Below are 25,989 nucleotides of genomic sequence, written 5' to 3' on the forward strand. Positions count from 1 at the left end.
AAAACAGGCAGCATCCATAATTGTCGCCTCTCGACTCAGCCTCTTCTTACAGACACACACATTCTCTGATGAAAAATTACATAAGATGATTTCTCATGAAGTTCCTACTGCCCCTTATGCAAAAGAGACCAGGCAAATAGAAAACTGAAGATTATAGGAGGGACCCTGTGTCTTTTCCTCTGAAGATTGCCTTTAGCGTCCTTTATCTGAGCAAACACAAATCACAATGTGTTAATGGTTCAAGAAATGTGTTTCTTCTCAGTAATGTTCACAACCTCCCAGTTGCACTGGTTTTCAATTAGCGGAAATTATATTTTGAGAAAGCTACCAACATAGAGCAGAGGAACCAATGTAAAAAGACGTCAGGTTCTGATTTAGGTGGCCGGACAGAGATAGAAGCAACAGTGAAAAACCATTTAGTGCAGATAACCATGGCAAATAAGTTGGCACGTTGTAAACTGCAATGCAGCTTGCCACATGTATTGGCCATCTACCTACAGACTTTGACACAGAACAAAGGGACCGTCACACAAGACGCAGCTGGTTATCCAGATTTACCCTGGCTACCTAAAATCAAACCAAATAAAGGCAGTTGTTAGGGCAGTGTAGAGGGAGCTTTACTTTGCATCTGGCTATGTTGTACCCAACCTGGCGGTGCCTGGTACTGATAAAGGACACAAGTCGCGCAAAAGAAATTGATTTATGAGCACTGGCATCTCTCACCTTGATAAGCACAAAAATAAAACTGTGATAGATTTGGACCAGCCGAAGGGGTCAGGAACACAGTAAGTAGGGATTGACGAGGTTATCCTCAGTGATTTCTGACGCAGCATTTTGGTGCTCCCATATACTGCTCTTTTTCTGTTACTTTAAACACCCACAAATCGATTAATTGTTAGCTCTTTCAAAGGGCCGGCACAGGCACAGTGGGCCGAATGGCCTCCTTCTGTGCTGTATCATTCTATGATTCTACGATTCCTAACGTAGAAGGCCAGCTAGGCCTGAGGTCATGGAACAAGCAGACTTTCCAACCTCCCCCGACTGTTCAAGGGACATGCCCTAATTTCCTGAACAATCTCCTGCAATTCTGATCTATTTCTTGGGCTCCCAGCTTTGGCTCAGTGATAGGACGCTTGCCTCTGAGTCAGGAGATTATGGGCTGAAGCCTCAGGACTTGAGGGCTAAATCCAGGCTGACATTCCAACGCAGTGCTGGCAGGATGCTGCATTGTCGGAGGTGCGGCCTTTTGGATGAGACGTTACAACTAAACCCTCATCCCTCTGTCCAGGTTTAGGTAAAATGGTTTATGTTTCAAATTAAAAACCAGGATTTTTGTTTCTTTTTAATCATTTTTGCAGCAAGATTCTATTTGCTGGATTTGTGGCTCTAGTATTGGCAAGCATTACTTTTCCTCACGGAGTGGGACAGTACATCGGTTCAAGGGTAAGTAGTGAACGCTCCTTCAAAGCTGATAGAATTTAGTATCAGAACCTAGTACAAGGTAGAAGCGTCAATCCAGTCCAAATCCAGATGGGAACAACCCAGTGGCAGCATGCGCCCAATGTTGATGAGGCCCGATGACCAATTTTCCACCCATGCTCGGGGCCTCTCGGTTCGGTGGGCGCATCGGGTTGCCAACCTTCCAGGATTGTCCTGGAGTCTCCTGGAACTCGATATTAATCTTCCGGACACTGCTGCTAGCAACCCGGGAGAAACATCATAGGGACCATTAAAAAAAAAACATTGTGTGTTTTTTTTGTTTTCTTTGAACACTTTTCTTCATTAGTTGTAAAAGTATTTGGAGATGGGGCAAAAAAGAGGCAGTTTGACTGGGGCAGGGTGGTCGGAAGCAGGAGGCCTTGAAGTGTGATGATCTCAGTCAAAGCTTTTACGTAGACTCGTTGATCCGCTGTCACACTGCACACGGGGAGTTGAGACTAAGGATCGGAATGTCCTCGGAGCTGTACCTAGTCGACCGCCATTACTTTGCTGGAAGTGCCCTCTTGCTCTGAGGAAATTTCCAGTCTTCTAGGTGAAGCGGGGTTAGCGGGCAGTGGATAATTGGACCAGGGCGCGCAGACATAATTCAGTCCCCATTTCATAGTCATACGTTCTGTCCTTATTTTTGTATTCCCATTTATAATGGGAACTGCCTATGTAAACTTATGATGCTGTAATTACATTCTCCTGCCAGTGGTGGCGCTGCAGTGCCTCCATTGGGTGGGGTGGAGGGAGACGTAATTACAGTGTGACAAGTTTACAGAGGCAGTTTCCATTATAAAGGTGGACGTCGGGATTTATAATGGGAAAAGTTGATTGGAAGTATGCCAGGTGTAAGATCTTTAATATATTAAAGATACGGACAGATGCAGTCCAAAATTGGACAAGGCAGAAGTAATCTCTCTGTTTTAATCACAAATCCTTTGGTCACAGCTCTCCATGAAGGAACACCTGGAAACGTTCTTCGACAACCGTACCTGGGGATCTGATGAGCAAATGTTGGAAAACAACACCAGACAGCCTCCCTTCCCAACCTACAACGCTAACTGGCTTCAGTGGACCCATATGAAACTTTCCTCTCTGGAAATGTTGACTTTCTTCATAATACTGAAGGTAATCGCTTCTATTTTAAAAAAAAATATGTCTTTAAGCAGGCTGGAAAGACTGAGCGGTGTAGTTGCTTAGCACTAGGGAACCTACCTGGTCTGTGTTTCTTTTTAGTTATTTGTTATTGGGATGTGGGCGTCGCTGGCAAGGCCGGCATTTATTGTCCATCCCCGAGTTGCCCCTGAGAAGGCGGTGGCGGGCCTTCTCCTTGAACCGCTGCAGTCCTTGTGGTGATGGTGCTCCCACGATGGTGCTCAGCTAGGGAATTAATGGTGAGCCGTTGGGGAGCTTGGTATAAGTGTTTTTATTGTCAGAAGCTTAACTAGCCCTTATGTTGACTTAAGGAACATTGTAGGATAAGCACAAGCATGGCTTTGATCCTGATTCTGGATAAAGTATTTTGTCCCCCGTATCTAGTTTATAGAATCATTGAATCTTACAACACAGAAGGAGGCCATTTGGCCCATTGTGCCTGTGCCAGCTCTTTGAAAGAGCAATCCATTAGTCCCATTCTCCCCTGTTCTTTCCCGATATATACTTTTCAAGTATTTATCCAATTCCTTTTTGAAAGTTACGACTGAATCTGCTTCCACCGCCCTTTCAGGCAGCGCATTCCAGATCATAACAACTCGCTGCGTAAAAAAAATTCTCCTCATCTCCCCCCTGGTTTTTTTGCCAATTATCTTAAATCTGTGACCTCTGGTTACCGACCCTCCTGTCAGTGGAAACAGTTTCTCCTTATCTATTCTATCAAAACCCTGTGTAATTTTGAACACCTCTATTAAAAACCCCCTTAACCTTCTCTGCTCTAAGGAGAACAACCCCAGCTTCTCCAGTCTCTCCACATCACTGAAGTCCCTCGTCCCTGTTACCATTCTGGTAAATCTCCTCTGCACCCTCTCCAAGGCCTTGACATCCTTCCTAAAGAATGGTGCCCAGAATTGAACACAATTCTCCAGCTGAGGCCTAACCTGTGATTTATAAAGGTTTAGAATAAATTACTTGATTGGTTAATGTTTTTTTAAAGCTGCCTGTACCCCGGCCATCCCTCCTGATTGGGACTGGCCATCTTTGTGGACCCTGCTGAAACCTGGGAGGTGAAGTTGCTCTCACTGATATTTTCAGGAACTGTGCTTACGTGAAATTCCTTAGTGCGCTATTTTAACCCGTCCGTTGGCCCGTTTAAAGGCAGAACCTTCAATCGGTGAAGCTCACATGTGAACAATTAATATGCTGGTATTACAACAACTGCAACAACTTGCATTTATATAGCGCCTTTAACGCAGTAAAACGTCCCGAGGCGCCTCACAGGAGCGCGACCAGACAAAATTTGACACCGAGCCACATAAAAGGATATTAGGACAGGCTTGGTCAAAGAGGTAGGTTTGAAGGAGCAACGTCTCATCCAAATAACGGCACCTCCGACAGTGCAGCACTCCCTCAGTACTGCGCTGAAGTGTCAGCCAAGATTATGTGCTCAAGTATCTAGAGTGGGACTTGAACCCACACCCTTCTGACTCAGAGGCACGAGTGCGACCAACTGAGCCACCTTATGGGGAAAGTTCATTTTGTGTCCTTATTATTTCTGTTTCTCCCTTTAGTTCTTCATGCTGTTGTTGGCCACTACAATGGTTGTTCCTGCAGGTTACTTCCTACCTGTGTTTGTTTACGGTAAGTGCTCCAAAAGCGAACCGTTATAAAGCAAGGCGCTTCACCCATATTTTGTGCCCTGTGTTTCTGTCGGGTGTTTTTCCAACACCTTTTCCTCTGTTTCGGACTAGAACCTGCATCTTCCACTCTCTGCCATATTGAGTTAGTGTAGCCCAGGTCTAACAATTGACGCTGATTGTGGTAAATTACTCACTGGGTTCCGTGAACGATGCCCACTATATCTCCTGCCAATATGGAATCACAATGCTAGAACAGGCTAAAACCACTAATTGGATTTATGTCCAATTATAAAATTCATAGACATGAAGATATAGAAGGTAACTTTCTGAGGAGTTTCTGAAGATATAGAGAGAGTTTTACTCTGTATCTAACCCGTGCTGTACCTGCCCTGGGAGTGTTTGATGGGACAGTGCAGAGGGAGCTTTATTCTGTATCTAACCCGTGCTGTACCCGCCCTGGGAGTGTTTGATGGGACAGTGTAGAGGGAGCTTTATTCTGTATCTAACCCGTGCTGTACCCGCCCTGGGAGTGTTTAATGGGACAGTGTAGAGGGAGCTTTATTCTGTATCTAACCCGTGCTGTACCTGCGCTGGGAGTGTTTGATGGGGCAGTGTAGAGGGAGCTTTATTCTGTATCTAACCCGTGCTGTACCCACCCTGGGAGTGTTTGATGGGACAGTGTAGAGGGAGCTTTATTCTGTATCTAACCCGTGCTGTACCCGCCCTGGGAGTGTTTAATGGGACAGTGTAGAGGGAGCTTTATTCTGTATCTAACCCGTGCTGTACCTGCGCTGGGAGTGTTTGATGGGACAGTGTAGAGGGAGCTTTACTCTGTATCTAACCCATGCTGTACCCGCCCTGGGAATGTTTGATGGGACAGTGTAGAGGGAGCTTTACTCTGTATCTAACCCGTGCTGTACCTGCCCTGGGAGTGTTTGATGGGACAGTGTAGAGGGAGCTTTACTCTGTATCTAACCCGTGCTGTACCTGCCCTGGGAGTGTTTGATGGGACAGTGTAGAGGGAGCTTTACTCTGTATCTAACCCGTGCTGTACCTGCCCTGGGAGTGTTTGATGGGACAGTGTAGAGGGAGCTTTACTCTGTATCTAACCCGTGCTGTACCTGCCCTGGGAGTGTTTGATGGGACAGTGTAGAGGGAGCTTTACTCCGTATCTAACCCCGTGCTGTACCTGCCCTGGGAATATTTGAACGGCTGGCATTCCCATTCCAGCAGCAAACTTTCTAAAACCCTGGTTCCTTTTGCAGGTGCTGGGCTCGGACGCCTGTACGGGGAGATAATGGCAAAGATCTTTCCAGAAGGAATCATTTCGGAAGGAATTCATATCAAAATTACTCCTTCAGGATACGCATTGGCAGGTAAATAGGTCTACTTTGTGTTGTACTTATCCTTCCTTTGCCGAGCAGTCAGGGGAGCTGCAATCAACCTCAGCAACCTTGGGCTGAGGACGCAAATAATCAGTGGCTTCAGAGGGGGAAGGGAGGTCATTACTATTAGTGGCACTGACATCCTTCATCCTTCTCCACAAACTTGAGCTCGTCCAAAACTCTGCTGCCCCCGTATCCTAACTCGCACCAAGTCCCGTTCACCCATCACCCCCTGCGCTCGCTGACCTACATTGGCTCCCGGTCCGGGAACGCCTCGATTTTAAAATTCTCATCCTTGTTTTCAAATCCCTCCCACTATCTCTGTAACCTCCTCCAGCCCTACAACCATCCGAGATCTCTGCGCTCCTCCAATTCTGGCCTCTTGCGCATCCCCGATTTCCATCGCTCCACCATTGGCGGCCGTGCCTTCAGCTGCCTGGGCCCTAAACTCTGGGATTCCCTCCCTAAACCTCTCCGCCTCTCTCTCCTCCTTTAAGACGCTCCTTAAAACCTACCTCTTTGACCGAGCTTTTGGTCACCTGTCCCAATATCTCCTTACGTGGCTCGGTGTCAAATTTTGTTTGATAATCGCTCCTGTGAAGCGTCTTGGGGACGTTAAACCAAGGGTCGGTTTGTCTGCTCGGGTGGATGTAAAAGTTCCCACGGCACTGTTCGAAGAAGAGTAGGGGGTCCAGGTCACCTGAGCAACACATTTGCCCCCACCAACACCACCCAAAGTAGATTAACTGTTTGAGAGACTATATAAATGTGTGTTGTTGTTGTTGTCATTGTTGTTGTTGTTGTAGGGGCTGCTGCCTATTCCGGAGCTGTAACCCACACCATCTCGACCGCAGTGCTCGTGTTTGAGCTGACGGGGCAGATGTCCCACATCCTGCCCGTGCTCATCGCCGTGTTGGTAGCCAACGTGATCAGCCAACGATCCCAGCCATCCTTTTTCGATGGGATTGTCATCGTGAAGAAGCTGCCCTACCTGCCCAAACTGACGGTGGGCAAGAGCGGGTAAGGGAAAGGATAAACAGACTGGGTCCGTGGTCTGAGCGTTCATTATTAGGTGTGTCGGCCGTGGCTCGGTGGGTAGCACTCTCACCTTCCGAGTCGGAAGGTCGTGGGCTCGAGCCCCACTCCAGCGACTTGAGCGCACAATCCAGGCTGATATTCCCATTGCAGCACTGAGGGAGTGCTGCACTGTCAGAGGTGCCGTCTTTCGGATGAGACGTTAAACTGAGGCCCCGTCTGCCCTCTCAGGTGGACGTTAAAGATCCCACTATTTGAAGAAGAGCAGGGGAGTTCTCTCCAGTGTCCTGCCCGATATTTATCCCTCAACCAACATCACTAAAACTGAACTGAACCAGCCACATAAATGCTGTGACTACTCGAGCAGGTATTCTGTGGCGAGTGGCTCACCTCCTGACACCCCACAGTGTCTCCACCCCCTACAAGGCACAAGTCAGGAGTGTGATGGAATACTCTTCCACATGCCTGAATCAATGCAGCTGCAACAACACTCAAGTGTGCATGGCTATTTGACCATGAGAGGCATCACAGCCAAGCCCGACCCTGTCCTCACCGAGCATCCATAGGCAAGTACGCACACACACGTGCCTGTAGATGGGGATGGGATCAGGCTTGGCTGTGATGCCTCTCACAGTCCAATAGCCAAACAAGGCTGGCTGTCCAGACTCACACTTGAAAAAGCTGAGGGAGGGAACTGTATCCCCATGAGAGGCGGTGCCTTCGGGAGCGGAGCAGAGAAAAGGAAGGAACAGAAAGTCAGAGAAATTTAGTGGATGAACTGAATGTGAGGCTTTTTATTCCAGTGCCCATGATATCTACGCGGAGGATTTTATGGTAACAGACCTGAAGTATCTGGCAAAGGACTTAAAATACAAAGACATCCGAAACTTGCTGAAGAACACGGAGTTGAAACAGTTCCCCCTGGTTGACTCGACAGGTACCGCTGTATAATTCTGTCTGTATTCGTTGTAGGTACGCTGGGCCAAATGGCCATAGCCACATAAACGGATTCCGTGGTAGTTGTAGGGGTCAGAGTCTGAAGGTTGTGACAGGCAGGACTCAACAACAGTCTTTGGGAAGAGATGAGAATGGTATGGGATGTTAACTAGCGGGCAGGGCACAGATAGTCTGGGCATCGGGAGGGAATGTTAACTTACGGGCAGAGCGCAGATAGTCTGGGCATCGGGAGGGAATGTTAACTAACGGGCAGGGCGCAGATAGTCTGGGCATCGGGAGGGAATGTTAACTAGCGGGCAGGGCGCTGATAGTCTGGGCATCGGGAGGGAATGTTAACTAACGGGCAGGGCGCAGATAGTCTGGGCATCGGGAGGGAATGTTAACTAACGGGCAGGGCGCAGATAGTCTGGGCATCGGGAGGGAATGTTAACTAACGGGCAGGGCGCAGATGGTCTGGGCATCGGGAGGGAATGTTAACTAACGGGCAGGTCGCAGATGGTCTGGGCATCGGGAGGGAATGTTAACTAACGGGCAGAGCGCAGATAGTCTGGGCATCGGGAGGGAATGTTAATTAACGGGCAGGGCGCAGATAGTCTGGGCATCGGGAGGGAGTGTTAACTAACGGGCAGGGTGCAGATAGTCTGGGCATCGGGAGGGAATGTTAATTAACGGGCAGGGCGCAGATAGTCTGGGCATCGGGAGGGAGTGTTAACTAACGGGCAGAGCGCAGATAGTCTGGGCATCGGGAGGGAATGTTAACTAACGGGCAGGGCACAGATAGTCTGGGCATTGGGAGGGAGTGTTAACTAACGGGCAGGGTGCAGATAGTCTGGGCATCGGGAGGGAATGTGAACTAACGGGCAGAGCGCAGATAGTCTGGACATCGGGAGGGAATGTTAACTAGCGGGCAGGGCGCAGATAGTCTGGGCATCGGGAGGGAATGTTAACTAACGGGCAGGGCACAGACAGTCTGGGCATCGGGAGGGAATGTTAACCAACGGGCAGGGTGCAGATAGTCTGGGCATCGGGAGGGAGTGTTAACTAACGGGCAGGGTGCAGATAGTCTGGGCATCGGGAGGGAATGTTAACTAACGGGCAGGGCGCAGATAGCCTGGGCATCGGGAGGGAATGTTAACTAACGGGCTGGGCACAGATAGCCTGGACATCGGGAGGGAATGTTAACTAACGAGCAGGGCGCAGATAGTCTGGGCATTGGGAGGGAATGTTAACCAACGGGCAGGGCGCAGATAGTCTGGGCATCAGGAGGGAATGTTAACTAACGGGCAGGGCGCAGATAGTCTGGGCATCGGGAGGGAATGTTAACTAACGGGCAGAGCGCAGATAGTCTGGGCATCGGGAGGGAGTGTTAACTAACGGGCAGGGCACAGATAGCCTGGACATCGGGAGGGAATGTTAACTAACGGGCAGGTCGCAGATGGTCTGGGCATCGGGAGGGAATGTTAACTAACGGGCAGGTCGCAGATGGTCTGGGCATCGGGAGGGAATGTTAACTAACGGGCAGGTCGCAGATGGTCTGGGCATCGGGAGGGAATGTTAACTAACGGGCAGAGCGCAGATAGTCTGGGCATCGGGAGGGAATGTTAATTAACGGGCAGGGCGCAGATAGTCTGGGCATTGGGAGGGAATGTTAACTAACGGGCAGGGCACAGATAGTCTGGGCATCGGGAGGGAATGTGAACTAACGGGCAGGGCACAGATAGTCTGGGCATCGGGAGGGAATGTTAACTAACGGGCAGGGTGCAGATAGTCTGGGCATCGGGAGGGAATGTTAATTAACGGGCAGGGCGCAGATAGTCTGGGCATCGGGAGGGAATGTTAACTAACGGGCAGAGCGCAGATAGTCTGGGCATCGGGAGGGAGTGTTAACTAACGGGCAGGGCACAGATAGCCTGGACATCGGGAGGGAATGTTAACTAACGGGCAGGTCGCAGATGGTCTGGGCATCGGGAGGGAATGTTAACTAACGGGCAGGTCGCAGATGGTCTGGGCATCGGGAGGGAATGTTAACTAACGGGCAGGTCGCAGATGGTCTGGGCATCGGGAGGGAATGTTAACTAACGGGCAGAGCGCAGATAGTCTGGGCATCGGGAGGGAATGTTAATTAACGGGCAGGGCGCAGATAGTCTGGGCATTGGGAGGGAATGTTAACTAACGGGCAGGGCACAGATAGTCTGGGCATCGGGAGGGAATGTTAACTAGCGGGCAGGGCGCAGATAGTCTGGGCATCGGGAGGGAATGTTAACTAACGGGCAGGGCGCAGATAGTCTGGGCATCGGGAGGGAATGTTAACTAGCGGGCAGGGCGCAGATAGTCTGGGCATCGGGAGGGAATGTTAATTAACGGGCAGGGCGCAGATAGTCTGGGCATAGGGAGGGAATGTTAACTAACGGGCAGGGCGCAGATAGTCTGGGCATCGGGAGGGAATGTTAACTAGCGGGCAGGGCGCAGATAGTCTGGGCATCGGGAGGGAATGTTAACTAACGGGCAGGGCGCAGATAGTCTGGGCATCGGGAGGGAATGTTAACTAACGGGCAGGGCGCAGATAGTCTGGGCATCGGGAGGGAATGTTAACTAACGGGCAGGGCGCAGATGGTCTGGGCATCGGGAGGGAATGTTAACTAACGGGCAGGTCCTAGATGGTCTGGGCATCGGGAGGGAATGTTAACTAACGGGCAGAGCGCAGATAGTCTGGGCATCGGGAGGGAATGTTAATTAACGGGCAGGGCGCAGATAGTCTGGGCATCGGGAGGGAGTGTTAACTAACGGGCAGGGTGCAGATAGTCTGGGCATCGGGAGGGAATGTTAATTAACGGGCAGGGCGCAGATAGTCTGGGCATCGGGAGGGAGTGTTAACTAACGGGCAGAGCGCAGATAGTCTGGGCATCGGGAGGGAATGTTAACTAACGGGCAGGGCACAGATAGTCTGGGCATCGGGAGGGAATGTTAATTAACGGGCAGGGCGCAGATAGTCTGGGCATCGGGAGGGAGTGTTAACTAACGGGCAGGGTGCAGATAGTCTGGGCATCGGGAGGGAATGTGAACTAACGGGCAGAGCGCAGATAGTCTGGACATCGGGAGGGAATGTTAACTAGCGGGCAGGGCGCAGATAGTCTGGGCATCGGGAGGGAATGTTAACTAACGGGCAGGGCACAGACAGTCTGGGCATCGGGAGGGAATGTTAACCAACGGGCAGGGTGCAGATAGTCTGGGCATCGGGAGGGAGTGTTAACTAACGGGCAGGGCACAGATAGCCTGGACATCGGGAGGGAATGTTAACTAACGGGCAGGTCGCAGATGGTCTGGGCATCGGGAGGGAATGTTAACTAACAGGCAGGTCGCAGATGGTCTGGGCATCGGGAGGGAATGTTAACTAACGGGCAGGTCGCAGATGGTCTGGGCATCGGGAGGGAATGTTAACTAACGGGCAGAGCGCAGATATTCTGGGCATCGGGGGGGAATGTTAATTAACGGGCAGGGCGCAGATAGTCTGGGCATTGGGAGGGAATGTTAACTAACGGGCAGGGCACAGATAGTCTGGGCATCGGGAGGGAATGTTAACTAACGGGCAGGGCACAGATAGTCTGGGCATCGGGAGGGAATGTTAACTAACGGGCAGGGTGCAGATAGTCTGGGCATCGGGAGGGAATGTTAATTAACGGGCAGGGCGCAGATAGTCTGGGCATCGGGAGGGAATGTTAACTAACGGGCAGAGCGCAGATAGTCTGGGCATCGGGAGGGAGTGTTAACTAACGGGCAGGGCACAGATAGTCTGGGCATCGGGAGGGAATGTTAATTAACGGGCAGGGCGCAGATAGTCTGGGCATCGGGAGGGAGTGTTAACTAACGGGCAGGGTGCAGATAGTCTGGGCATCGGGAGGGAATGTTAACTAACGGGCAGAGCGCAGATAGTCTGGACATCGGGAGGGAATGTTAACTAACGGGCAGGGCACAGATCGTCTGGGCATCGGGAGGGAATGTTAACTAACGGGCAGAGCGCAGATAGTCTGGGCATCGGGAGGGAGTGTTAACTAACGGGCAGGGCACAGATAGTCTGGGCATCGGGAGGGAATGTTAATTAACGGGCAGGGCGCAGATAGTCTGGGCATCGGGAGGGAGTGTTAACTAACGGGCAGGGTGCAGATAGTCTGGGCATCGGGAGGGAATGTTAACTAACGGGCAGGGCGCAGATAGCCTGGGCATCGGGAGGGAATGTTAACTAACGGGCTGGGCACAGATAGCCTGGACATCGGGAGGGAATGTTAACTAACGGGCAGGGCGCAGATAGTCTGGGCATTGGGAGGGAGTGTTAACCAACGGGCAGGGCACAGATAGCCTGGACATCGGGAGGGAATGTTAACTAACGGGCAGAGCGCAGATAGTCTGGGCATCGGGAGGGAATGTTAACTAACGGGCAGGGCGCAGATAGTCTGGGCATCGGGAGGGAATGTTAACTAACGGGCAGGGCGCAGATAGTCTGGGCATCGGGAGGGAATGTTAACTAACGGGCAGGGCGCAGATAGTCTGGGCATCGGGAGGGAATGTTAACTAACGGGCAGAGCGCAGATAGTCTGGGCATCGGGAGGGAATGTTAACTAACGGGCAGAGCGCAGATAGCCTGGGCATCGGGAGGGAATGTTAACTAGCGGGCAGAGCGCAGATAGTCTGGGCATCGGGAGGGAATGTTAACTAACGGGCAGAGCGCAGATAGTCTGGGCATCGGGAGGGAATGTTAACTAACGGGCAGGGCGCAGATAGTCTGGGCATCGGGAGAGAATGTTAACTAACGGGCAGAGCGCAGATAGTCTGGGCATCGGGAGGGAGTGTGGAGCATGAATAGAGCCCACTGTGAAATGTATCAAGAAGAGATGAGAGTAAAGACCACTTCATGGCTGCTCATGTAGAGAGAACAATGAACAGAGATCGATGGTATTGCACAGGTGCGTTTGAAGAAGGGACGTAGGAACTTCACTTAATGCGGTGACGTGTTAGGTTAACGCACTCACGTATTCATTAGACATATATAGGGTGTGCTCATGCAATAGTGGCACATTAGGGAGATGTAATTGACCCTATAAAGATACGGCGCACCAGAGCTCCTTCGGGACTTCTACCTAAGTCTTGCTGAGGCGAGCATGAGCAGTCAAGACGACACGCTTACAACACCCGATGAGTCCGTTGCGCGTGAGTTACTTTCGGTACCAGTCTCGTGGGCACTTCATGTAATGGGTTGTATCAATGATTTGACAAATAAAAGATATTAATCAGATGTCTCAGTGTTTCCTGCTCCTCAAGCTTGTATTAAGGGTAAGGATAAACGACTGGCCCACAAAGCCAACATTCGTGAGCAGGACTACTGTCCTCGGCCTGGTGTTCCAGTGGAAGGGGCATGTTTTGCACTGTCTGTCAATCCAACTACAACCCCGCCTCCCTCCCTCTCCCCGATTCACAATCCTCAATCCTAGATTTGGAGAAAATGCTTAAAAACCCTCCAATCCAGGAATCGTCTAACCGTTAGTTCCGGATTTTATTTGGGCCTTTAATTTAAGGCCCCCTAAGGGAGCTGTACATTGCTCCCCAATTCCCAGGGGTCAGTGTTAACTCGCCTTAAGGCTGCTCTACATTACGGTGGTCCTGTTCACTCCTGATGCCTCACGCAGTCGATCACACTCCCCGGCACAAATTGCCTTGTTCCAGCAAGGGTGAGGTACCAGAGGGTCGCTGGTGCCCATGGAACACTACCCCAGCAAGAGCTGACGTCTTCAGGGTGTTAATTGTATGATTTATATCAATTAGTGTCAATTGTATTCAGGTGGTGGGTATCAATTGGGGACTCTCTGGTATCCTTTTGATAGGAGAGTTGATCTAGGTGGTGTGGTGTGTGTCAGGGGGATCTCTGTGACTAAAGGCTTGGAAGCAACTGAAGACCAGGCTCCAGTATTCTATCCTTCACCACTTGGCCATCCAATTTTAACACAGGAGAGGAGGGGAGAACATGGGCGAGGGGAGGGATGTCACCATAAAACCCCGAGCCAACCCTCAAAAAAGGGAGGGGGAGGAACTGCAATTAGATGAAGACTGTTGAGGATATAAAGTGAAAACTTCTTTTCCTCCTTTGGTTTTTTAGAATCCAAAGTTCTCCTGGGCTCCATTAAGCGTAAAAATCTCGCCAAACTTCTAGCGGAGCAGCTGAGCCCGGAGAGAAGGCTGAGGTACATCCTGGAACAATCCAAGCAGCCCAAGGAGGCTTTATCAGAACATGAGGTGAGCAGTGGGGGCGGGGGGAGAGGAACTCACATTAAAAACGAAAGGAGGAACGAGAATGACAATTGTCTCAGAGAGTCCACGCCATCCAGAGACTCACCACCGTGTTGAGGGAGTCTCCGAATCAAAGTACTGAGGAATCTGCGCAGGGTGGGGCTTCAGTTGGCACAATATCGCGAGGGCATCCTCTACCCGTATGGGCTCACCCCGCTTAATCAAGCCCAGAGATCTTGGACACAGGCTGGCAAGAGTCAACACTCAGGGACCCCCAAGTATGTGGGGGCGCGTTGAAGAGCTGCTCGTCCGTCCAGGAACACCCTACCAGCTAGAGCGTTGGCTTTTGCAGGGTTGTCTGGAGCTGAGTGGGGACAATCCCAGCCCCCTCAGCGACAGGTCCCATCAATGAGCCAACCCCTGGCAGCGCCTTGGTGCTCGTGAGCAACAAGGTCGTAAAGATGCTGTGATGATCAGGCCTCTGGTTGCAAAACAAAAGGGACATGTTGTTGCCCCTAATGATGCAGCAATAGTGACTAAATATAAGGTGGCTGGGAAACAAGGACAGCATTGGGCTCGGTTGTGATGCCTTCCGTGATCAAATAGCCGGATGATATCCACTGTCCAGGCTCACACATAATGCTCATGGGAGGGTACCCCAGCAAGAGTCAAAACCTTCGGGAGAAGAGGAGAGCAAGCTGGAAATATTTTGCGTTAAAGGAAGTGAAATGTCAAATTTATTCTGGTTATCCCTAGTGAGAAGCCAGGTACAAATAAAATAGATCAAAATGTACTTTTAGGTTTCATAAGAGAAGCCATTAATTTATATTAATGTTTTATTTAATTCAGAATGGCTCATGTTCCAACACAAGTGGTTCTGAACGTGAGTAAACCATATCTGTCGTCCTGTGTGTATGCAAATCTGCATGTCTGTTTGTATTTATATCTGTCTGAGGGCATGTGCAGTTGTGTCTGTCTGTACACGCACTTGTGGGTGCATGTAATTTTGAATCTGTGTGTATGTGTACACTGTTTATATTTTAGGTTCTGTGTGTATCTGTGTCCATGAGTATGTATCTGTGTGTGTGTGTGTGTGTGTGTATCTGTGTATATATCTGTGTGTGTATGTGTGCATGTGTGTGCATATATATGTGTGTGTGTATGTGTGTGTGCATATATATGTGTCTGTGTGTGTGCATATATATGTGTCTATATGTGTGTATATATATATATGTGTGTGTGCGTGTACACATGTGCATTTGCATGAGCATTTAATTGTATCTGTTCACTCACATATCTACCTGTGTCCTCTCTCTGAAAGAGCTCTCCCCTCAGTCCCATTTCCCCTGCCCTTTCCCCCATATCCTTTAAAATTTTCTTTTCCCAATATTTTAAAAGCTATGATGGATTCTGCTTCCCCCGCTGTTTCTGGTCGGACACTCCACGTCCCAACGAGCCTCTGTGTAAACAAATTCTTCCTAACCTCTCCCTTTGTTCTTTTGGTGATGATCTTAATGCCCTGTAATTACCCACTCGCCGGCCAGTGGAAATAGTTTCCCCCCTGATTTACCTTCCTTTAATGCCTTTAGCTGAGGGTATGATTGCATACCGTTGTTACAAGAAGTGGGTAGATTGAGGGTTGGCCACCGTGCTGGTGCTGAGCTCAGCACATGGAAGGCGAGGCCTCCTGCAGCCTTCGCATCACCGCATGTGTTGTCTGCGAGTATCTTTTCCTCTATAAAGCGAAGACTTTACGTGTGGAACACTCATTCCCTGTTATAGGGGCAACAGCTCCAAGCCTGCCCCTAGCAGCATAACAGGATTGATCACCCTGCTCTAAGTACTTCCCGATATCAGTCTGGAACTTGCCTTTTCCCAATTTGTACCGATGCCCCCTTTGATCTGCATTTGCGGTTTAACTTGGTGTAGTGCTCTTTTATATTCCATTTACTTCCTTTTATATCTCTTTAAAGTCCCTTCTCATTCACCTCCTTTCATGGCTGAAGAATCAAAATGTTTCTAATCTAGTAACTCGGTCCTGTGACGCTAGGATTGGTTTTAAGAACATAGGAACAGGAGGAGGCCATTCAGCCCCTCGAGCCTGTTCCACCATTCAATTAGATCAGGGCTGATCTGTATCTCAACTCCATGTCCTTTAATACCCTTAGCTAACAAAAATCTATCAATCTCAGTTTTGAAATTTTCAATTGACCCCCCGCCTCAACAGCTTTTTGGGGGGAGAGAGTTCCAGATTTCCACTCCCCTTTGTGTGAAGAAGTGCTTCCTGACATCACCCCCTGAACGGCCTAGCGCTAATTTTAAGATTTCCCCCCACCTGAGGAAATAGTTTCTCTCTATCGACCCTATCAACTCCTTTAATCATCTTAAACATCTAAATTAGATCATCCCTTAATCTTCTATAATTAAGGGAATACAAGCCGAGTCCGTGCAACCTGTGCTCATAATTTAACCCTTTTAGCCCCGGCATCATTCTGATGAATCTGTGCTGCAAGGCCAATATATCCTTCCTAAGGCTCTTCTCTGGACTGCCTTTAGGGCTTGAATGTTTCCCTTGTGCCTCGTTGACCAGAATTGAACACAGTACTAAGTTATTCCATTGTAACACAGGTTCTAACTGTAAGGAAAGTCCACTCACCCCATCTTCATTGGGTTTCATTGCAGACGCCCATCCTCCTGAAACCCAGCCTTTCGATGGAGAAGACAACATCTATATCGAAAATGAAGAGGTAGGACCTCAGATACTTCTAGCCTATCTCCTGTGTTGATTAAAACATGGACGGTCTCACAAACTCAGCGCTGCTAAATCTCCTCAGTTGACAGAGGGTAGAGGGGGGATGGTAGGGGGCCAGGATCTGGGAGTGTTGTTGCTGAGAGCTGGTAATCCATCAGTAACGCACAGCAGATGACCCCCTCTTGTGGAGCAAACATCCAGCTTCCTCATGCTGCCTTATCCTACCTTACTGTAACCGTGTTCCCAGCACATAATCTAATACTATATAACACTGCTGTTACTCTGCCATTTTATTGGCCATTTATAGCCCACGTGCTAGCTCAGTGTTGTCCAAGATAGCCGCTAGCCACATGTGGCTACTTGGGGATCCAGATGTGGCTAATTGCATTTCTGATGAGTAAATAAACAATGAGGAACAGACACCGTCGTTGGGCGTGTGATCTCAATACTTATATTCGCACGGCGTGAGAGTGTGAACTTTAACCTTTTTGTGCGTTTGTTGGTAAAAGGGTAAGAGGAAAATCAGAGCGTGCGAGTGTTTTTGATCATTGTGGCTGCTTTACTTCCTCCGTCACTGAACGGTAGTAGATCTTTAAGTAAATATACACATTTTCCTGTATTATGTAAGTGTGTGTGACTGGATTTCTACTAAAATTAATGCATGTGGCCGTAGCCACACCCGTGGCTAGTCAGCAATTTCCATTGGACAATGTTGTACGAGCTGACCTCCCATGGTGTTGCTCATGGTAGTTTGGCGGCTACCATAAGGACAGGAGCATTACACCGAGTAACACACAGTGCATTATTCTGCTGCTAAAATGCTGCTGTGTGTAACCTGCCCCTTTAAGATCAGAAGGTATAATCGCTGTGTTTTCCTGAAGTCGATCACAGGCGAATTAATGTTCGTAGTTCCTGGGGTCAATCAGAGTTCAGCTGCCACAGTATCACACCTGAAGTATAATGGCATCTGAAAACTTTTATATGTACACTATCAGATCCTCCATGATCTTGCACGTGATAAGTTGAGTGACAGGAGTGTTCTACGATGTTATATAAATTTATTAACCTGCTGCTAAGGTGGAGCTTTGTTCCTTTAACATCTCTAAGTCTCATTGTGTTAAGTGAGCAGTTCCCTGGGTCAGTCGGAGTTTAATTGTTTGGTGAGGGATTCAGTGCCGGGTAAAATCATTCAGAGTTTAATTGCTCTCAGGCTGCAAGTCAGAACTCAGGATGGAGTGTCTGACTTTCATTTGTTTTTTAAAGGTTACGGAACCAAGGCTGGCAGATGGAGTTAAGATACAGATCAGTCATGATCTCATTGAATGGTGGAACAGGCTCGAGGGGCTGAATGTTCCTAAGTTCCTGTATTTTTCAGTGTTATTGCTGATATTTTTTTTTGAAGTGGCAGATTGCAGATATTCTGACTTGTGTGAATTGCACATGTCTGGCCTTTTTTCTCTATTTTTTTAAAGCATTTGAGTTAATCAGCTGCAAGAAATTTGTCTAGAATAATTTGCCTAGAATTAAGTGTGACACAGGCAGTGTGATGTTTTTATTATATTGTATACTGGCATTCCTCATGGTGAGTACAAGGATGCACTTTTTTGTAACAATCGGAATGTTGACCAGGAAGTGTTACAGGAAGCATGTGTGGTGCTGACAGGAAGTGCTTGCTATACGCAAGGATTTTAATATATTGTAAATATCCATATCTATCTAACATGATAAAAGCACGAATGGGCGATCCCCTGGTGTTTTAGTTGGTGAATTAAGCTGGAGAAAACAGGAAAATCCCAGGTCGGATCTGCACTGAGTTAACAGGTTGACGAATGTTGGCCTGGTGTTCTTTCTGAGATGTGGAGATGCCGGTGATGGACTGGGGTTGACAATTGTAAACAATTTTACAACACCAAGTTATAGTCCAACGATTTTATTTGAAATCTACAAGCTTTCGGAGGCTTCCTCCTTCCTCAGGTAAATGTGAGGTCACAGCCTACAGACTAAGGAGGGGGAAATAATCCTTCAGGTTCTTATCGCTATCTGGACACCCCTGCTGGAAAGTGCACACCTGCTTGACAAGTTTTTGGCTTGGCGACGGCATTCCCCTGCAGTCAAAAAGGATTCTGATGCCCACCATCTAGGCTGAGAAAATACACCATCCCGACTTGGACATACATCGGCCGTCCCTTCATCGTCGCTGGGTCAAAATCCTGGAACTCCCTAACAGCACTGTGGGAGAACCTTCACCACACGGACTGCAGCGGGTCAAGAAGAAGGCCCACCGCCATCTTCTCAAGGGGGGCAACTAGGGATGGGCATTAATTGTGGCCTTGCCAGCGACGCCCACATCCCAAGAGCGAATAATATGAAAAGGTTCCTCACTGGGCTGTGTGTCTATTCACTGTGCCGTTTGGGGATCCGCTGCATTTTATGCACTTGCAGGACTGCAGTGGTTCAAGGAGAAAGCCCATCGCCACCTTCTCAGGGTAACTAGGGACGGGCAATAAATGCCGGCCTTGCTACTGTGACTTAACCAACATCTCACACGGATTCATCATCACATAAAATGACCTAAAGGCGCTGCCTCTTCCCATCTTCACATCAACGGCTGACACGCCTCTGTAGTGTGTTCACGTTCCATGGTAAAGTTGGACGCAGGTTTTTTGCTCATTGGCCTTCAGGGCTCCATCGAGTTGTCAGGGTGAAGGCTCTCCGTGCGAGACAAGGAGGGAACTCGGGGTGGGGGGGGTGCGAGTTGCCCTCTGAGGAACCCCTCTCACCCACCTCCGAGAGGCTGAATGCTGGCAAGAGATGGGATTGGCCCACCCACCCAGCCACGCAGTAGGGGACACTTTAAAAGGAGACGGAAAGAAACAAAGTTGAAACGAGGTAAAAAGCAAAAGGGAAAAAATATATGAGAAAGAGAAAAAAAAAACTTTCTAATGTTTCTTTTCTTATTGTTGGCAGTCCAAGGTGGTTCCAGAAAGTCGCCCGTCAAAGTTGAACAAGCAGAAGCGTTTTCGCTGTCACACAATGGTAATCAGCCATGATCTTAATTAAACGTCACACTCCGACTACAGTCTGGGTTTCAGGAGGTTTTAATTTCCGTCTTTGGCTCCCGATCCGGGAACGCTTTGATTTTAAAATTCTCATCCTTGTTTTCAAATCCCTCCACGGCCTCGCCCCCTTCCCTATCTCTGTAACCTCCTCCAGCCCGACAACCCTCCGAGATCTCTGCGCTCCTCCAATTCTTGCACCTTGCGCACCCCCCGATTTTAATCGCTCCGCCATTGGCGGCCGTGCCTTCAGCTGCCTCGGCCCTAAGCTCTGGAATTCCCTCCCTAAACCTCTCCGCCTCTCCCTCCTCCTTTAAGACGCTCCTTAAAACCTACCTCTTTGACCGAGCTCTTGGTCACCTGTCCTAATATCTCCTTACGCGGCTCGGTGTCAAATTTTGTTTGATAATCGCTCCTGTGAAGCGCCTTGGGACGTTTTGCTACATTAATGGCGCTGTATAAATGCAAGTTGTTGTTGTTGTTCAGTTTTGGGAGGAACAAGGCAGGAAAGTTGAGAAGGAGCACTGGCCACTGAGCTATTGATGGGGCAGCTAGGCTATCCGCACTGCCTGGTGATGCCGGGACTGGAACGGCCTGGGTGGTGGGGTTGGGACTCGGTGCAAGGCTTCAAGAGACGTGCACTGCTACCATCCAGAGGCTCCCACAGGACGACCATATAGCCATGTGAAAAATAAAGGAGTGAATTCTGATTTGGGTGAGTCAGTCTGCCCTACCCACCCATTTGCAGAGTAGGGGCAAAGAATGTTGCATGTGGACCCGATCCACACATTGCATGAATGAAAAGATACTCATTGTCCCAATAAATAGTCTTGATTTGACTTCTATTTCAGGATGGAGAGGAAGTGATTGACACGATGACCACGATGGAGGTAATGGAGTTTATGAGTTGCAAAGAAGGAACCAGTTTTTACGTGGTCACATCCTCGGGACATTCCAAGGCGCCAATTAATTATTTCTGAAGTGCAGTTACTGTTGTGTAGGCTAATGTGGCGGCCAATTTTGTGTACAGCAAGGTCCCCAGAAACATCGAATGAGATAAAGAGGCGGTGTTGGTTGAGGGAGGAATGTTGGCCGGGACACCAGGCGAATTCCCCTGCTCTTCTTCCAAAAGTGCCACCAGAGAGGGGCAGACGGGGCCTCGGTTTAACGTCTCATCCGAAAGACGGCACCTCCGACAATGCAGCATTCCCTCAGTGCTGGAAGGGCAGCCGATGTGTGCGTGCTCAAGTTAGATTTGATCCCACTGATCAACCCTGAGAGTACTACGAGCCGAGCCAAGGCTGACACTTGGCAAAAGTTGTCATAAGTCGTAAGGAGATGCGACTTATCATCAGCTCCATCAAAACACCCCACATTCTTAGTCTCCACCTGCAACAGGAGCTGGAGTCAGAGCCAGGTTTCTGATGCACACGGAAACCTATCACCGTGTTTTTAAGAGTCACCGAGTCAAAGTACTGTGAAATCCACGCAGGTGGAGACTCTGTTTGCTTGCTGTGCGGTGCACACGCTCTCCCCGTGGGGACACACTCTCCCTTTACCCAAAACTCAGAGAATTTATACATGGGTTGGCAAGAGCTGAGACTTAGGGGCTCCCGAATGTATCGCTGGAGTTTAACCCGCTAATACCACACAGCTTACCCTCACACAAGACTGATAGGCCCAGGCAGGACCACCCTACCCGTGAGGGGATTGACTAGGGTTATCAGGAGCTGAGTGGGAACTCGGACTCTGCATTGAGGAGTCTTACTCCGATCCAATTTCCCATCCTCAGGTGTACCACCAATTGAATCTCAAACGGACCCTGCTCACAAGTAGGGTTGCCAACTCTTGTTGGACATATTCCTGGAGGTTTCATCACATGACACCCCCCGCACCCCCCCCCCAACTGCCCCACCCCTGCACTCCCGCCATTGGTCGCCCGACATGTCCATCCTCAAGATGCCCCGCCTTCCCTCGGCCAATCGGAAAGTGAATAGACTCTTTGTTACCCGATTGGATGATTCTTGACTGTTAGTCAAACAGACTTTTTTTTACCCCATGTCCGATATTTTTATAACCAGTAAACAAAAGTGTTCAAAGAAAATTTTTAAAAACACAATTTTCATTTGCCCCTGTGATTTTGCTCCCGTTTTTTTTGCTCGCAGCAGTGTCCTGGAGATTAGTCTTTAATTCCTGGAGTCTCCAGGGCAACCCTGGAGGGTTGGCAACCCTACTGACAAGAGGCCCATTATTTGTTCCATAACATTTTCATTACGAGTGAAATTAAGGATAATTGAAATGCCAGAAGGGGCCTGTCATTGCTTGAGAACTGCAGGTGATGCCTGCCGTTGCTGTTATACCATATTTATAGGAGTGGGACTGACTGTCTGACGCAAACACATTCATGACTTGTACAAATACAGTAGCTGTGGGGTGTCCTGTTAATACAAAGTGCTGACAACAGCCACCTCGTTCATTGTAGACGAGCTGCTTTCTCTTTCTCCCCGAATATTCCTTTTCCCAGTTTTCCCCTTTCCCCAGAAGTCCCACTGCTTCCAGATGCCAAATGGGGACTCTCAGGAATGGCAGTTTTACACGTGAGCCGAGACAGGAGGAGCCAGCAAGCTATTCGCTCATGGGGGGAATCCCCCACTGACTCAACGAGTTCATCCAAGGAGCAACTGAGTCATACAGAGCAGTAGAGGGCGCTGTTTAGAGGCTGGGGCTGAGGCTCGTTGTTCGGGGTGGGAATAGAGGGAGCTTCACTCTGTATCTAACCCTGTACCTGCCCTGGGAGTGTTTGATGGGACAGTGTAGAGGGAGCTTCACTCTGTATCTAACCCTGTACCTGCCCTGGGAGCGTTTGATGGGACAATGTAGAGGGAGCTTTACTCTGTATCTAACCCTGTACCTGCCCTGGGAGTGTTTGATGGGACAGTGTAGAGGGAGCTTTACTCTGTATCTAACCCTGTACCTGCCCTGGGAGTGTTTGATGGGACGGTGTAGAGGGAGCTTTACTCTGTATCTAACCCTGTACCTGCCCTGGGAGCGTTTGATGGGACAGTGTAGAGGGAGCTTTACTCTGTATATAACCCTGTACCTGCCCTGGGAGTGTTTGATGGGACGGTGTAGAGGGAGCTTTACTCTGTATCTAACCCTGTACCTGCCCTGGGAGCGTTTGATGGGACAGTGCAGAGGGAGCTTTACTCTGTATCTAACCCTGTACCTGCCCTGGGAGTGTTTGATGGGACGGTGTAGAGGGAGCTTTACTCTGTATCTAACCCTGTACCTGCCCTGGGAGCGTTTGATGGGACAGTGTAGAGGGAGCTTTACTCTGTATCTAACCCTGTACCTGCCCTGGGAGTGTTTGATGGGACAGTGTAGAGGGAGCTTTACTCTGTATCTAACCCTGTACCTGCCCTGGGAGCGTTTGATGGGACAGTGTAGAGGGAGCTTCACTCTGTATCTAACCCTGTACCTGCCCTGGGAGTGTTTGATGGGACAGTGTAGAGGGAGCTTTACTCTGTATCTAACCCGTGCTGTACCTGCCCTGGGAGTGTTTGATGGGACGGTGTAGAGGGAGCTTCACTCTGTATCTAACCCGTGCTGTACCTGCCCTGGGAGTGTTTGATGGGACGGTGTAGAGGGAGCTTTACTCTGTATCTAACCCTGTACCTGCCCTGGGAGTGTTTGATGGGACAGTGTAGAGGGAGCTTTACTCTGTATCTAACCCTGTACCTGCCCTGGGAGCGTTTGATGGGACAGTGTAGAGGGAGCTTTACTCTGTATCTAACCCTGTACCTGCCCTGGGAGTGTTTGATGGGACAGTGTAGAGGGAGCTTTACTCTGTATCTAACCCGTGCTGTACCTGCCCTGGGAGTGTTTGATGGGACGGTGTAGAGGGAGCTTTACTCTGTATCTAACCCGTGCTGTACCTGCCCTGGGAGTGTTTGATGGGGCAGTGTAGAGGGAGCTTTACTCTGTATCTAACCCGTGCTGTACCTGCCCTGGGAGTGTTTGATGGGACAGTGTAGAGGGAGCTTTACTCTGTATCAAACCCGTGCTGTACCTGCCCTGGGAGTGTTTGATGGGACAGTGTAGAGGGAGCTTTACTCTGTATCTAACCCTGTACCTGCCCTGGGAGTGTTTGATGGGACAGTGTAGAGGGAGCTTCACTCTGTATCTAACCCTGTACCTGCCCTGGGAGCGTTTGATGGGACAGTGTAGAGGGAGCTTTACTCTGTATCTAACCCTGTACCTGCCCTGGGAGTGTTTGATGGGACAGTGTAGAGGGAGCTTTACTCTGTATCTAACCCGTGCTGTACCTGCCCTGGGAGTGTTTGATGGGACGGTGTAGAGGGAGCTTTACTCTGTATCTAACCCGTGCTGTACCTGCCCTGGGAGTGTTTGATGGGGCAGTGTAGAGGGAGCTTTACTCTGTATCTAACCCGTGCTGTACCTGCCCTGGGAGTGTTTGATGGGACAGTGTAGAGGGAGCTTTACTCTGTATCAAACCCGTGCTGTACCTGCCCTGGGAGTGTTTGATGGGACAATGTAGAGGGAGCTTTACTCTGTATCTAACCCTGTACCTGCCCTGGGAGTGTTTGATGGGACAGTGTAGAGGGAGCTTTACTCTGTAACTAACCTATGCTGTACCTGCCCTGGGAGTGTTTGATGGGACAGTGTAGAGGGAGCTTTACTCTGTATCTAACCCATGCTGTACCTGCTCTGGGAGTGTTTGATGGGACAGTGTAGAGGGAGCTTTACCCTGTATCTAAGCCATGCTGTACCTGCCCTGGGGGTGTTTGATGGGACAGTGTAGAGGGAGCTTTACTCTGTATCTAACCTGTGTTGTACCTGCCCCTGTGAGTGTTTGATGGGACAGTGTAGAGGGAGCTTTACTCTGTATCTAACCCTGTACCTGCCCTGGGAGTGTTTGATGGGACAGTGTAGAGGGAGCTTTACTCTGTATCTAACCTGTGTTGTACCTGCCCCTGTGAGTGTTTGATGGGACAGTGTAGAGGGAGCTTTACTCTGTATCTAACCCTGTACCTGCCCTGGGAGTGTTTGATGGGACAGTGTAGAGGGAGCTTTACTCTGTATCTAACCCTGTACCTGCCCTGGGAGTGTTTGATGGGACAGTGTAGAGGGAGCTTTACTCTGTATCTAACCTGTGGGATGCCTGAAATGGGAATTGTTCTGTTCCTCAGCACTAACTTCAATGTGCGCAGAATCCATATAAAAACGATTTTTAAAAATTGTTTGAGCTGATGCTCCATGGTGTGGCGCGTTGCTGCCCATCGATGCTCCTACCATCCAGCGCAGATTCAAAACTCCAGGCTGTAAACACCAAGATTACTTTTTTTTTAAAATGATTTAATTTGTATTTCTTCTCTCGCTGCAGCTGGAAGAATGGGAGTACGCTCAACTCCAGGAGATCCTTAAACTGGATGAGTGCGTGATTGATCCAGCGCCATTCAGACTGGTGGAGAAGGAAACACTGTATGAGGTAAAGGCTTCGGCCTGGTCTCACGGTGGCTTCGAACCATTTACTGGTGTACCTGCTTGTCTTTGCGTCCCTGCTGGCTCGGTGAGTCGAGCTGAACTGGCTCAAACGGTCCCAAGTTCGACTCTTGGCCCGTACCAAGTCCAGGGTTGCCAACTCTGGTTGGACGTATTCCTGGAGGTGGCGTCATATGATCGCCCCGCCCCGCCCCCCGCGCTCCCGCCATCCCACGGCCAATCGGAAAGCGAACAGACTCTTTGTTACCCCATTGGATGATTCTTGACTGCCAATCAAGCAGCCTTTTTATCCCCCCGCCCCCCCCCCCCCAGCTCCAATATTTTTACAACTAATAAATGAAGAGGGTTGTCACATAAGGAGAGGTTGAGTAGAATGGGCCTGTATTCTCTCTGGAGTTTAGAAGAATGAGAGGTGATCGCATCGAAAGATATAAGATTCTAAGAGGGGGCTTGACAGGGTCGAGGCTGAGAGGCTGTTTCCCCCGGCTGGAGAGTCTAGAACTAGGGGGTATGGTCTCCGGATAAGGGGTCGGCCATTTGGGATCGAGATGCGGAGGAATTTCTTCACTCAGAGGGTTGTGAATCTTTGGAATTCTCTACCCCAGAGGGCTGCGGATGCTCAGTCGTCGAGTATATTCAAGGCTGAGATCGATAGATTTCTGGACTCTAGGGGAATTCAAGGGATATGGGGATCGGGCGGGAAAGTGGAGTTGAGGTCGAAGATCAGC

The 25,989-nt window shown here is 49.5% G+C and overlaps 1 protein-coding gene across 1 annotated transcript in view; it reads left to right on the top strand.

Annotated features, from left to right (window-relative positions):
* Positions 1-25,989, top strand: part of LOC137302447 (chloride channel protein ClC-Kb-like) — a 62,806-nt gene that overhangs the window by 27,745 nt on the left and 9,072 nt on the right. Inside the window, exons 10-21 of the mRNA XM_067972121.1 lie at positions 1,359-1,443; positions 2,434-2,613; positions 4,209-4,278; positions 5,543-5,653; positions 6,469-6,682; positions 7,501-7,634; positions 13,800-13,936; positions 14,780-14,813; positions 16,613-16,677; positions 19,650-19,718; positions 20,590-20,628; positions 25,143-25,247. Of these exons, the coding sequence (XP_067828222.1) occupies positions 1,359-1,443; positions 2,434-2,613; positions 4,209-4,278; positions 5,543-5,653; positions 6,469-6,682; positions 7,501-7,634; positions 13,800-13,936; positions 14,780-14,813; positions 16,613-16,677; positions 19,650-19,718; positions 20,590-20,628; positions 25,143-25,247 (1,243 nt within the window). The remainder of the gene's footprint in view (positions 1-1,358; positions 1,444-2,433; positions 2,614-4,208; positions 4,279-5,542; positions 5,654-6,468; positions 6,683-7,500; positions 7,635-13,799; positions 13,937-14,779; positions 14,814-16,612; positions 16,678-19,649; positions 19,719-20,589; positions 20,629-25,142; positions 25,248-25,989) is intronic.

Source organism: Heptranchias perlo, chromosome 35 (genome assembly GCF_035084215.1).
Source record: "Heptranchias perlo isolate sHepPer1 chromosome 35, sHepPer1.hap1, whole genome shotgun sequence".
In the NCBI taxonomy this organism is placed as follows: Eukaryota; Metazoa; Chordata; class Chondrichthyes; order Hexanchiformes; family Hexanchidae; genus Heptranchias; species Heptranchias perlo.